Source organism: Sciurus carolinensis, chromosome X (genome assembly GCF_902686445.1).
Source record: "Sciurus carolinensis chromosome X, mSciCar1.2, whole genome shotgun sequence".
Lineage (NCBI taxonomy): Eukaryota > Metazoa > Chordata > Mammalia > Rodentia > Sciuridae > Sciurus > Sciurus carolinensis.
Window position 1 is genome coordinate 16666541 of NC_062232.1, and position 12184 is coordinate 16678724.

General features: G+C 40.4%; 2 protein-coding genes across 6 annotated transcripts in view; one reads left to right on the forward strand and one right to left on the reverse strand.

Moving 5' to 3' along the window:
• The window catches only part of CXHXorf58 (chromosome X CXorf58 homolog), a 33621-nt gene extending 30982 nt beyond the window's left edge, over window positions 1-2639 (reverse strand). Inside the window, exon 1 of one of the 3 annotated variants that reach the window (XM_047536679.1) lies at window positions 2563-2639. The gene's annotated coding sequence lies outside the window, so the exon portion shown is untranslated. Of the gene's footprint in view, window positions 1-1759; window positions 1975-2562 lie in introns of those variants that run through there. The other 2 variants (XM_047536681.1, XM_047536680.1) reach the window with 2 other exon arrangements.
• The window catches only part of Apoo (apolipoprotein O), a 63161-nt gene continuing 53090 nt past the window's right edge, over window positions 2114-12184 (forward strand). For 2 of the 3 annotated variants that reach the window (XM_047536682.1, XM_047536683.1), the window contains exon 1: window positions 2132-2271. In XM_047536682.1, the coding sequence (XP_047392638.1) occupies window positions 2263-2271 (9 nt within the window). In that variant the 5' untranslated portion in view covers window positions 2132-2262. Of the gene's footprint in view, window positions 2272-12184 lie in introns of all 3 variants that reach the window. The other variant, XM_047536684.1, reaches the window with a different exon arrangement.

A 12184-nucleotide genomic window follows, 5' to 3' on the forward strand; every position in this document is an offset into this window, starting at 1 on the left:
TACACATTTGTCTGAAAACTTTTCGTCCAACTTTTAGTAAAGAGTCATAAGACTTCGGGCAAATCACGTAGCCTCTCCATATTCAATCCCCTCATTGGTAAAGCAAGAGGGTGTATACTAAATTACCTGATTCTACCTCTAACTTTTTTATTTTTTGAAGCATTACTCCAATTTGGATGCAGCTCCCAAATTCTTAGTCACATCATGAAAACATTTTTAAAGCAAAATTATAGTAATATTTATGTCTTCTTTATGAATTAAATAAGAAATCTAGCTATTGTACTTTTGAAGTACTAATGAGCATAAATGATATTTTGAGCTATCTGCCATGGTTGTAACATGGTATGAAAATATGTGCTGAGATAAGCCAATCTTAAAAATCCAAAAGGCGAATGATCTCACTGATAAGCGGATGATGACACATAATGGGGGGTGGGAGGGGGGCAAGAATGGAGGAAGGAGGGACTGTATAGAGGGAAAAAAGGGGTGGGAGGGGTGGGGGGAAGTAAAAATAACAGAATGAATCAAACATCATTACCCTATGTAAATGTATGATTATGCAAATGGTATGCTGTTAATCCATGTACAAACAGAAACAACATGTATCCCATTTGTTTACAATAAAAATAAATTAAAATAAAAAAAAGAAAATATCTGTGCTTTCTACTGATGACAAAGTCAGAGGTACTGTTAATACTACTGTAGGTTGTTGCCTACACTATAATTGAAAGAAACACTAAAGTTCAGTTAGAGGTTAGTGAAAATGAAGTTGTCATTTTTCCCCAAGTTCACATATCCCTTGAATTTAGAACACCTGTCCTAATTTATCACTATGCTTCACACTTTTATATATAATGTTACATTACTGATATAGAGCCTTCAGAATTTATTCAAAATTTCTTCTTAGGGATGACGATGGCTTAGAATCAATACTCTTGGGTAAAGCAGTCCTAACATTTGGGAGTTAGCCTGGCACTAATAGCTGGGCCTTGGTGTTACCCCCACTTCCTAAAAGAGCCTAACCCAAAGCAAAGTCCTGCTTTCTTGAACTTGTCCCCAGATCACCCAACCAAAACCCAAATCCTCTGTTTCTAACACCTTCTTACTGAAATGTCCCACCTTCCCCCAAATGTGCGTTTTTCTCGCAGCAATGAGAAACCCCAATTTCTTCAAGTACAGGCATTTCCTAGTTGCCTTTGGCTGGAAGGCAGTGACTTGACACTGCATAAATCCCCAAATCTTTCAGATGCCTGTATGGATAGGAATATGTACTTTCTATCAGATTGGGATAGAAATACGGAATGAAACACGCCCTCATTATTGAGATAGTCTAACAGCTGTAGGCTGAGTACAGGTTTCAAAGGTATACTACCTGGGTTTGGATCCTGGTTTCCCATTTTCTCTTTGTGACCTTATACCAATAAATGACTCCACTTCTCTATGCCTCAGTTTCTTCATCTACAGATTGGGAATGATAATCATGCCCACCTACTTGGTTTAGATGAGTATGTGGAACGAGCTTTGATTAGAGTTGTGCACATATTACTGTATTAGTGTTTGATATTCTTGTTAATAATTATTGCTACTATTACTTAACTTCTACAAGGGACAAATACTTGAGTCCCAGTGAAGGACTTCCACTTAAGTATCTTAAAGAGAATAAAGAATGTTAGAACCTTTCACGACTAAAGGACGTGGCAAATTAGTTTAAATTTAAGCCCTGAGAAACGTCCAGCCCAAGGTAAAAATTCAAAAAAACCTTTTGTGAGGTGAATCCAGGCCCTCATCAAGGACTTCCGGCTGAGAGGCTTTCGAAGCTTCTCGAGGTCCACCGAGCGCCCTCGCCCGGCCGGCCGCCTCCGCATACAGGATTCCTAACCCACACCACCGGGCGCCCAATCGTGGCTGCGAAGGCAAATTCTCAGCGCCTCCCTCCTCGTGCCCCCGCGTGCAGCCCACATAGAGCCGGCGCTTTCTTGCCGCCTAGCAACAACTAGCGCAGAGGCGGAGCCTCCAGGAGGGCGGGGCTTGCGCCTGTCCATTGCCCCAGGCGCGACGCGATGCAGCTCAATAAGGCTGCTTTTAGCCAAGAGTGGTTGAACTAAGCCTTCGCGGATCAAGGTGGTTGTACCGCCGTCAACCGCAAGGCAGTCCTCTTGTGGTCGTGGGAATCAGGGCCCTACCAGGCATCCGTAGTCGCCTTTCTATAGTGGGCGGGGCCGAGGCCGGGGTGACCCTGCCGGAGCCGCCTCTGCCAGCGACATGTTCAAGGTGAGAGCGTGGAGCCGGGTCACAGCTGTCATCGCCCCCTCCCGGCCGCCCGGAGCCCTCCCCACGCTCTCGTGGGGCCTCTCTGGGGACCAGGCCCGTCTCACCCCTAGGCTTTTCCCGCATCCGGGCCGGCTGCGTCCCGGCCCCGCGATTCATTCACCGATCTTCTTGGGCAGCGTGCGGCTGCCGGGCGGAGGCATGAGACCCCGGGGTGGGTGGGGTCAGCCCTTTGGGTCGTACTCTCGTGAATAAAACACTTTGAAAAGTTGTGCCTCCCTCCACAGTACCCACCTTCCCGATGCACTCTTGGGATCGTGGGTAGGATGAGGCCAGCTCAGGACACTGCAGGGTTCGTGGCTTTGGTTGCTTGGAAGAGTCAGGTTTCAGAACCTGGAATGTGGGTGGGGGAGGGTCACTTTCAGAAAAACTACTGTAGGTTGTGGGGGAGGCTGGCATGAAATGGATGCACGTGGAGGGAAGTTGGAGCTTTGCTCAACTCATCAGCGAGCCTTATTGATGTGGACAGGTTGCTCCCCTTACGTTTTCTTTGAACTCGTGTGCTCTGAAAGAAATCCACTCATACAGTGAAGACTATTTTGAAAAACCTGCCTTTTAGCATAAAGTCCCTATTCTACCTTTTTTTAAAAGTATATTTTCAGTATAAAAAGCAAACAAATCACATGCTACCAGAAACTTATCTACAGAATTGAGTCTTCAAGGAACAGTATCCATAAAATAGTGCTAACGAAATCTGAAAATGGTACTACTCATTTAAAAAAGTTTCATCGAGCTGCAATGTGCTTTGGGCACATTATAGTAATGGCTCTGAAATCAGAGCATGGATTCTGCTTTCCGAGTTACTTAACCTCTCTGAGCCTCTTTTCCTGTTGGTAAATTTATGGTAATAGCTTCCATCTCATAGGGTTGTTAGATTGAGTAAGTTGGTATGTGTAAAGCACTTGAAAAAGGCCTTAACACATAGAATTGCCATCTGAGTACTTGTTTTTACTTGTTTTAGGCAGCTCAGTTGAATCAGGAATACGGATCCCATAATCAACTTGCATTTATTTTATAAATTGTTAAACACCTGTTAAGTACTGGGAACCCAGCTGTGTTACAGGATTACATGGATGAAGGATATGCTATAGTCAAGTTAAACTGTGTTGGTATGCACAATGTAGTGTGATAGTAAAAAGGAGAGTTGGATCTATTTGACCTAACTGGAGGTTCTTGACCTTGGGTCCTCAGCTCCTCAAATGGTATGTAGCTAGAGCTCACAGGCACCCTAAACTGTTAAAAGGGAAAAGTCTTTGTTTTCATCTGTTTCCATCTGTAATGAGTATTTCCTTCAGTTATGAATATGGGTAATCATTTTAGTTGCCTTTTGGGTAGTGAACCACTGCAAACCAGTGCCTTGATAATGATTTAGTCATTCTCACAATCTGTGGTTTGGCTGGGCAGTTCTGCTGGTAGCTTAACTGAAAGATGGCCTTACCCCCTTGTAGGGAGGCTTTGTATCCCTACATGTGCCTAAGGAGGACTTTCTCGTGGGGTTCTAGTAGGGCAGGTCCCAATGCACAAACACTTGTCTTCATCACATGTACTGTTGTCAAGCCATGTCCAGAGTTGATATGGTACAGGACTACACAAGGACATGGACATGAAGAGGGCTGGTTGATTGGGGACCGTTGATTGAACAAGCTCCTACAGCAAAAAAACCACAGTATTAGCAGATACCTGTCACCAATAGAAGTCACAGTCCCTGTGCAAGTCACAGACATTTTCTTATCATGTTACAGTTATAGATCTCAAAATACCACTTGTGCTTACCACTACTTCAAAATTAGTTATAAAGCTCACTGCAAGATCTTTTTATTTAATAGGCTAATGAAGAAGTACTTATTACTGTATCAGAAGTTTGGATTTTAAAATACTATTATTTTAATGTAATTAGTATTTTATGCAATTAAAAGCATTATTTTGAGAAGGGATCCATGTTGTAATAAAAGGTAAGGAATCCCTGAGGGCTTCAGGGAAGGTGTCACAGAGGGCACATTTTAATTTAGTTTTGAAGATAAGAATTGGATCAGGTGAGTGAACAGGGCATGGGGGCCCATTAGCAGTAGTACTCCAGCTGTTAGCTCACTTTTATTTTTTTGTACCGGTGATTGAATGCGGGGACATTTAGCCATGAGCTATATCCCCAACCCCTTTTATTTTTTATTTTGAAGCAGGGCCTCACTAAGTTGCTAAGTCTGGCCTGTAATTGTGATCCTCCTGCCTCAGCCTCCCAAGCTGCTGGGATTACAGGCTTGCGCCACCACACACAGGTGGTAGCTCATATTTGATGTGTGCGCAGAAAGCTACAGTGAGCTGAAATTACTCCAGGTGAGCATGTACTTTGAGTAGAAAAGATCACAGCAAACCTTGGAGGACACCAAAATGTGAGGAGTAGGCAAAGGAAGAAGGGGGGCCGGAGATGGAGTAGTAACTTTTAAGAAGTAGACCAAAAAGTGATGTTTAGAAAATCAAGGGAGAAGGGGCTGCTAGGTCTGTAGCTCCATGGTAGAGCTCATGCAAGAAACCCTGGGTTAGATCCCTAGTGTTGGGGTAGGGGGGCGAGGAGAAAAGAAGAAAACCTACGGAGGAGTTTCAAGGACAGACTGTTTTTGGCTGGGAATACCTAATTGATAAATAGTAAGGAAAATTATCTCACTAAGTTCAGAAGAAGGAGGGGGACTCAGGATTCATTGATTCAGTGTCATTAAGGATGGATCTGTTCTTGGCTTTCCATGGTAATGTTACTTTCCCTTATAGTTCCAAGGTAACTGCTAGTAACATACACACTTTCTCCTTCACTAGAGAGGGGATGAAACTATGCTTCCTCCAGGTGTGATTGGATAAATTTAGGTCAGCTACCTGATCCAATAGTAGTTGCCACGAGAGTGCCATGCTCTGATTTGCTTAGACTAAACAGGATCACTTTACCTTAATGGAAAAGGAATGAATTCATGAACACAGTGGGATTCTTTGGGGAAGGAAGAGGAGGAATGGAGACTGGATGTGCAACTAACAATGACCATTTCAGAGAGATAAATTAGATGAGTTTGGACACAAGCTCATTGATTTAGGCAGTTGGGAAAGCTTTCATGAACCTTGTAGGTTTAATGATGGAAATAAAAGATTAACATGGGTTGGTGACTCCTAAGTAAATGGACAGAGTTTACTGTCAAGGGAAGGAAAGAGACTAATTAGAAGGAAATGTTAGATCAAGATTTAGAGGAGCCAGGCACAGTGGCACATGCCTGTAATCCCAGTGGCTCAGGAGGCTGAGGTGGCAGGATCACAAGTTCAGAACCAACCTCAGCAAAAAGCAAGGTGCTAAGCAATTCAGGGAAACCCTGTCTCTAAAAAAAATTCAAAATAGGGCTGGGGATGTGGTTCAGTGGTCGAGTGCCCCTGAGTTCAATCCCTGGTACCCCACCACCACCCAAAAATAAAGATTCTAGAGTGGTTTTGTGGTTGTAACAGCATTGAAGATTTGGCAGTGTTTATGGTCTTCGGAGGAATGTAGAGAAGGAAGTGTTTAAAAAAGAATCCCTCAGCTTTAAAAGGGGGCAAGAGACTCCTTTCTGTGAGATGGAAGGAAAAGGGTGGGAATGATTTTAGACCTGTGTTTCTTAACTGAATATGGTACCTTCACATTAAGGTACATTTTAGAAATTCAAGAGTTTGTTCTTAAGTCTTGGTTGTGTTGAACATTTATATACTGAAATAGAATTTTTTAAAATTTATTTTTATTGTAAACAAATGGGATACATGTTGTTTCTGTTTGTACATGGAGTAACAGCATACCATTTGCGTAATCATACATTTACATAGGGTAATGATGTTTGATTCATTCTGTTATTTTTCCTTCCCCCCACCCCTCCTACCCCTCTTTTCCTTCTATAGAGCCCCTCCTTCCTCCATTCTTGCCCCCCTCCCACCCCCCATTACGTGTCATCATCCGCTTATCAGTGAGATCATTTGCCTTTCGGATTTTTGAGACTGGCTTATCTCACTTAACAGATATTCTCCAATTTCATCCATTTGCCTGCAAATGCCATAATTTTATTATTCTTTATAGCTGAGTAATATTCCATTGTATATATATACCAGAGTTGCTTTATCCATTCATCAATTGAAGGACATCTAGGTTGGTTCCACAGTCTGGCTATTGTGAATTGAGCAGCAATGAACATTGATGTGGCTGTATCTCTGTAGTATGCTGATTTTAAGTCCTTTGGGTATAGGCCGAGGAGTGGGATAGCTGGGTCAAATGGTGGTTCCATTCCAAGTTTTCTAAGGAATCTCCACACTGCTTTCAGAGTGGCTGCACTAATTTGCAGCTCCACCAGCAATGTATGAGTGTACCTTTTTCCTCACATCATCTCCAACACCTATTGTTGCTTGCATTCTTGATAATTGCCATTCTAATTGGGGTGAGATGGAATCTTAGTGTAGTTTTGATTTGCATTTCTCTTATTACTAAAGATGTTGAACATTTTTTCATATGTATGTTGATTGCTTGTAGATCTTCTTCTGTGAAGCATCTGTTCATATCCTTAGCCCATTTGTTGATTGGGTTATTTGTATTCTTGGTGTAGAGTTTCTTGAGTTCTTTATATATTCTGGAAATTAGTGCTGTATCTGAAGTATGAGTGGCAAAGATATTCTCCCACTCAGTAGGCTCTCTCTTCGCATTGCTGCTAGTTTCCTTTGCTGAGAGAAAGCTATTTAGTTTGAATCTATCCCAGTTGTTGATTCTTGCTTTTATTTCTTGTGGTATGGGAGTCCTGTTAAGGAAGTCTGATCCTAAGCCAACAAGTTGAAGATTTGGACCTACTTTTTCTTCTATAAGATGCAAGGTCTCTGGTCTGATTTCGAGGTCCTTGATCCAGTGTGAGTTGATTTTTGTGCAGAGTGAGAGATAGGGGTTTAGTTTCATTCTATTGCATATGGATTTCATTTTCCCAGCACCATTTGTTGAAGAGGCTATCTTTTCTCCATTGCATATTTTTGGCACCTTTGTGTAGTATGAGAAAATTGTATTGGGTTTGTGTCAGTGTTCTCTATTCTGTACCATTGATCTACCTGTCTATTTTGGTACCAATACCATGCCGTTTTTGTTACTATTGCTTTGTAGTATAGTTGAAGTTCGGTATTGCGATACCCCCTACTTCATTCTTCCTGCTAAGGATTGTTTTAGCTATTCTGGGTTTCTTATTCTTCCAAATGAATTTCATGATTGCTTACTCTATTTCTGTAAGGTACATCATTGGGATTTTAATTGGAATTGCATTGAATCTGTATAGCACTTTTGGTAGTATGGCCATTTTGACAATATTAATTCTGCCTATCCAAGAACATGGGAGATCTTTCCATCTTCTAAGGTCTTCCTCAATTTCTTTCTTCAATGTTTTGTAGTTTTCATTGTAGAGATCTTTTACCTCTTTGGTTAGATTGATGCCCAAGTATTTTATTTTTTTTGAGGCTATTGCAAATGGAGTTGTTTTCCCTCATTTCTCTTTCAGCTGTTTCGTCACTTGCATATAAAAATGCTTTAGATTTATGTGTGTTGATTTTATAGCCTGCTGTTTTGCTGAATTCATTGATGAGGTCTAGAAGTTTTGGGGAGGAGTTTTTTGGATCCTCTAAATATAGAATCATGTCATCAGCAAACAGCGACAGCTTAAGTTCCTCTTTTCCTATTCGTATCCCTTTAATTTCTTTAGTCTGCCTAATTGCTCTGGCTAGAGTTTCGAGGATAATGTTGAATAGAAGTGGTGAAAGAGGACATCCCTATCTTGTTCCCATTTTTAAAGGGAATGGTTTCAGTTTTTCTCCATTAAGAATGATGTTGGCCATGGGCTTAGCATAAATAGCCTTTACAATGTTCAGGTATGTTCCTACTATCCCTATTTTTTCTAGTGTTTTGAGCATGAAGGGGTGTTGTATTTTGTCGAACGCTTTTTCTGCGTCAATTGAAATAACCATATGATTCTTATCCTTAAGTCTATTGACATGATGGATTACGTTTATTGATTTACGGATGTTAAACCATCCTTGCATTCCAGGGATGAACCCCACTCGATCTTGGTGCACGATTTTCTTAATATGCTTTTGGATACAGTTTCCCAATATTTTGTTAAGGATCTTTGCATCTATATTCATCAAGGATATTGGTCTAAAATTTTCTTTCCTTGATGTGTCTTTTCCTGGTTTGGGTATGAGGGTGATATTAGCTTCATAGAATGAGTTAGGTAGGGTACTCTCCTTTTCTACTTCCTGGAATACTTTGAGAAGTATTGGAATGAGATCTTCTTTGAAGGTCTTGTAGAACTCCACTGAGAATCCGTCTGGTGCTGGGCTTTTCTTGGATGCTAGGTTTTTAATGGCTTCTTCTGTTTCATTGCTTGATATTGATCTGTTTAAATTGTGTATGTCCTCCTGGTTCAGTTTGGGAGGAGCATATGTCTCTAGAAATTTGTCAATGTCTTCAGTAGATTCTATTTTGGAATACATATTTTCAAAGTAGCTTCTAATTATTTTATGTATCTCAGTGGTGTCTGTCGTGATATTTCCTTTTTCATCATGAATTTTAGTAATTTGAGTTTTCTCTCTCCTTCTCTTTGTTAGTGTGGCTAAGGGTTTGTCTATTTTGTTTACTTTCTCAAAGAACCAACTTTTTTTTTGTCAATTTTTTGAATTGTTTCGTTTCACTTTTGTTGATTTTAGCTCTGATTTTAATTATTTCCTGTCTTCTACTACTTTTGCTGTTATTCTGTTCTTCATTTTCTAGGGCTTTGAGCTGTAATGTTAGGTTATTTAGTTGTTGACTTTTCATTCTTTTCTGGAATGCGCTCCATGCAATGAACTTTCCTCTTAGTACCGCTTTCATAGTGTCCCAGAGATTTTGATATGTTGTATCATCATTCTCATTGACCTCTAAGAATTTTTTTATCTCCTCCCTGATGTTTTCTGTTCTCCATGTTTCATTCAATAGCATATTATTTAGTCTCCAGGTTGGAGTAATTTTTGGTTTTTGTCATTGATTTCTACTCTCAGTCCATTATGATCTGATAGAACACAAGGCAGTATCTCTATTTTTTTGCATTTCCTGAGGGCTGCTTTGTGGCATAACATATGGTCTATTTTTGAGAAGGTTCCATGTGCTGCTGAGAAGAAAGTGAATCTGCTCGTTGATGGATGGAATATTCTATATATGTCTATTAAGTCTAGGTTATTGATTGTGTTATTGAGTTCTATGGTTTCTTTGTTTGGTTTTTGTTTGGAAGATCTATCTAGTGGTGACAGTGGTGCGTTAAAGTCACCCAGAATTATTGTGTTGTGGTCTACGTGATTCTTGAAATTGAGAAGGATTTGTTTGATGTACAGGGATACACCATTGTTTGGGGCATAAATATTTACTATTGTTATGTCTTCCTGTTTTATGATTCCCTTAAGCAGTATGAAATGTCCTTCTTTATCCCTTCTGACTAACTTTGGCTTGAAGTCCACTTTCTCTGATATAAGGATAGAAACCCCCGCTTTTTTACTGAGCCCGTGTGCATGGTAGGTATGCCCATCCTTTCACCTTTAGTCTGTGGATGTCTTTTTCTATGAGATGAGTCTCTTGCAGGCAGCATATTGTTGGGTCTTTCTTTTTAATCCATTTTGTCAGTCTTTGTCTTTTGATTGATAAGTTTAGGCCATTAATGTTCAGAGTTATTATTATTATTATTATTATTATTATTATTATTATTTGCAGTACTGGGGATCAAACTTAGGGCCTTGTGCTTGCAAGGTAAGCACTCTACCAGCTGAGCTATCTCCCCAGCCTGTTTAGGGTTATTATTGAGATATGATTTGTATTCCCAGTCATTTGGCTTATTTTTGGTTTTTAAGTTGGCTTGGTTTCTCCTTTGAGTGGTTTTTCTCTAAGGTATTTCCTCCCTTTGCTGACCTCCATTGTTGTTTTTCGTTTCCTCCTCATGGAATATTTTGTTGAGAACATTCTGTAGTGCAGGCTTTCTATTTGTAAATTCTTTTAACTTTTGTTTATCATGGAAGGATTTTATTTCATCTTCAAAACTGAAGGTTAGTTTTGCTGGGTATAGGATTCTTGGTTGGCAACCATGTTCTTTCAGAGCTTGAAATATGTTGTTCCAGGCCCTTCTGGCCTTTAGAGTCTGGGTTGAGAAGTCGCCTGCTATCCATATTGGTTTCCCCCTATATGTAATCTGATGATTTTCTCTCGTGGCCTTCAAAATCCTATCTTTATTTTGAATGTTAGGCATTTTCATTATAATGTGCCTTGGTGTGGATCTGTTGTGATTTTGTGCATTTGGTGTTCTGTAAGCCTCTTGTATTTGATTTTCCATTTCATTCTTCAGGTTTGGGAAATTTTCTGATATTATTTCATTGAATAGGTTGTTCATTGCTTTGGTTTGTATCTCTGTGCCTTCTTCAATCCCAATAATTCTTAAATTTGGTCTTTTCATGATGTCCCATAGTTCTTGGAGATTCTGTTCATGATTTCTTACCATCTTCTCTGTTTGGGCAACTTTATTTTCAAGATTAAATATTTTGTCTTCATTGTCTGAGGTTCTGTCTTCCAAGTGGTCTAGTCTTTTGGTGATGCTTTCCATTGAGTTTTTTATTTGGTTTATTTTTTCCTTCATTTCAAGGATTTCCGTTTTTTTTTTTTGAGAATCTCTATCTCTTTGTCGAAATGATCTTTTGCTTCCTGCAGGTGCTCTTTCAGCTTATTGGTATTATCATTCATTGCCTGCATTTGCTCTCTTATCTCATCCTTTGCTTCGCGAATCATCTTAGTCATGTATAATCCGAAGTCCTTTTCTGACGTTTCTTCTAACATACTGTCATTGGATTCTGTTAATATAGAATCTAGATTTGTTTGGATCATTTTCTTCCCTTGTTTTTTCATGTTGTTCATGTATCTTCCCCTCTAGCAGTGCAGATCTGGGGTATTACAGATTTCCCCCTATAGGCTTATAGTGGCCCTATAAGTTTCCCAAACCCTTTCTTTAAGGGGAGATCAATATTAGCAGTGCCCAATTCAGACACTATGCAATCCTAGACCAAATAGCCCCTATGAGGACAATAACAAAATTGTCATAATAAACAGAATGAGTTCAAATATTATCTTCAGTAAAACAAACAGATTTGCAATAAGGTCTGCAGTTTCAAGTGGAGGACAAAGAGGATGCAGAGGGATGTAGAATGTGGCTGTTAATGGGATAAGAAAAGAATATCTAGAAGACGTTCTAGATAATAGAACGGGTGAGAGTGTAATCAAAAGAAATTGACTGTTAGCATGCAAAAAAGGGAGAAAGAGACTCTGAGGGAACAGGTAAACAAAAGGAAAAGAGAGCAAGAAAAGTAAAGAAATAAAAACTTAAATTTTTTCAATAAGGAGAAAAAAGAAAATCTACAGTATAATAGTCATATAGTAAATTATACCTCCTAGAGTTCAGTAGCCTGATGCATGAGAGGTACCTGACAATGAGCTTTCAAGCCTCTAGCAGGCGTCTCAGGATGGGTTTTGCCCCACCTAAAGATTGGAGCTATGGCTTCCAGGATTATCCAAGATGGCCACTCTGACTTCAAAATGTGTTGGCAAATGGGGAGCTGCAGCTCAGGGTGTGGCCGTGGTCAGCAGGAGGTCCCGGAGGCGGGATGCGGTTGGTCAGGCAGGGGTCCTGGAGGTTGGGTGTGTTTGGTGTGGTTGTGGGATCCTGGAGGCCAGTTGCAATCAGTCGGTCTGGGGTCCCGGTGATAGGGCGCAGTCAGTTGGTCTGGGGGTCCTGGCGGCAGGGAGCAGTCAGTCGATGTGAGGGCCCCAGAG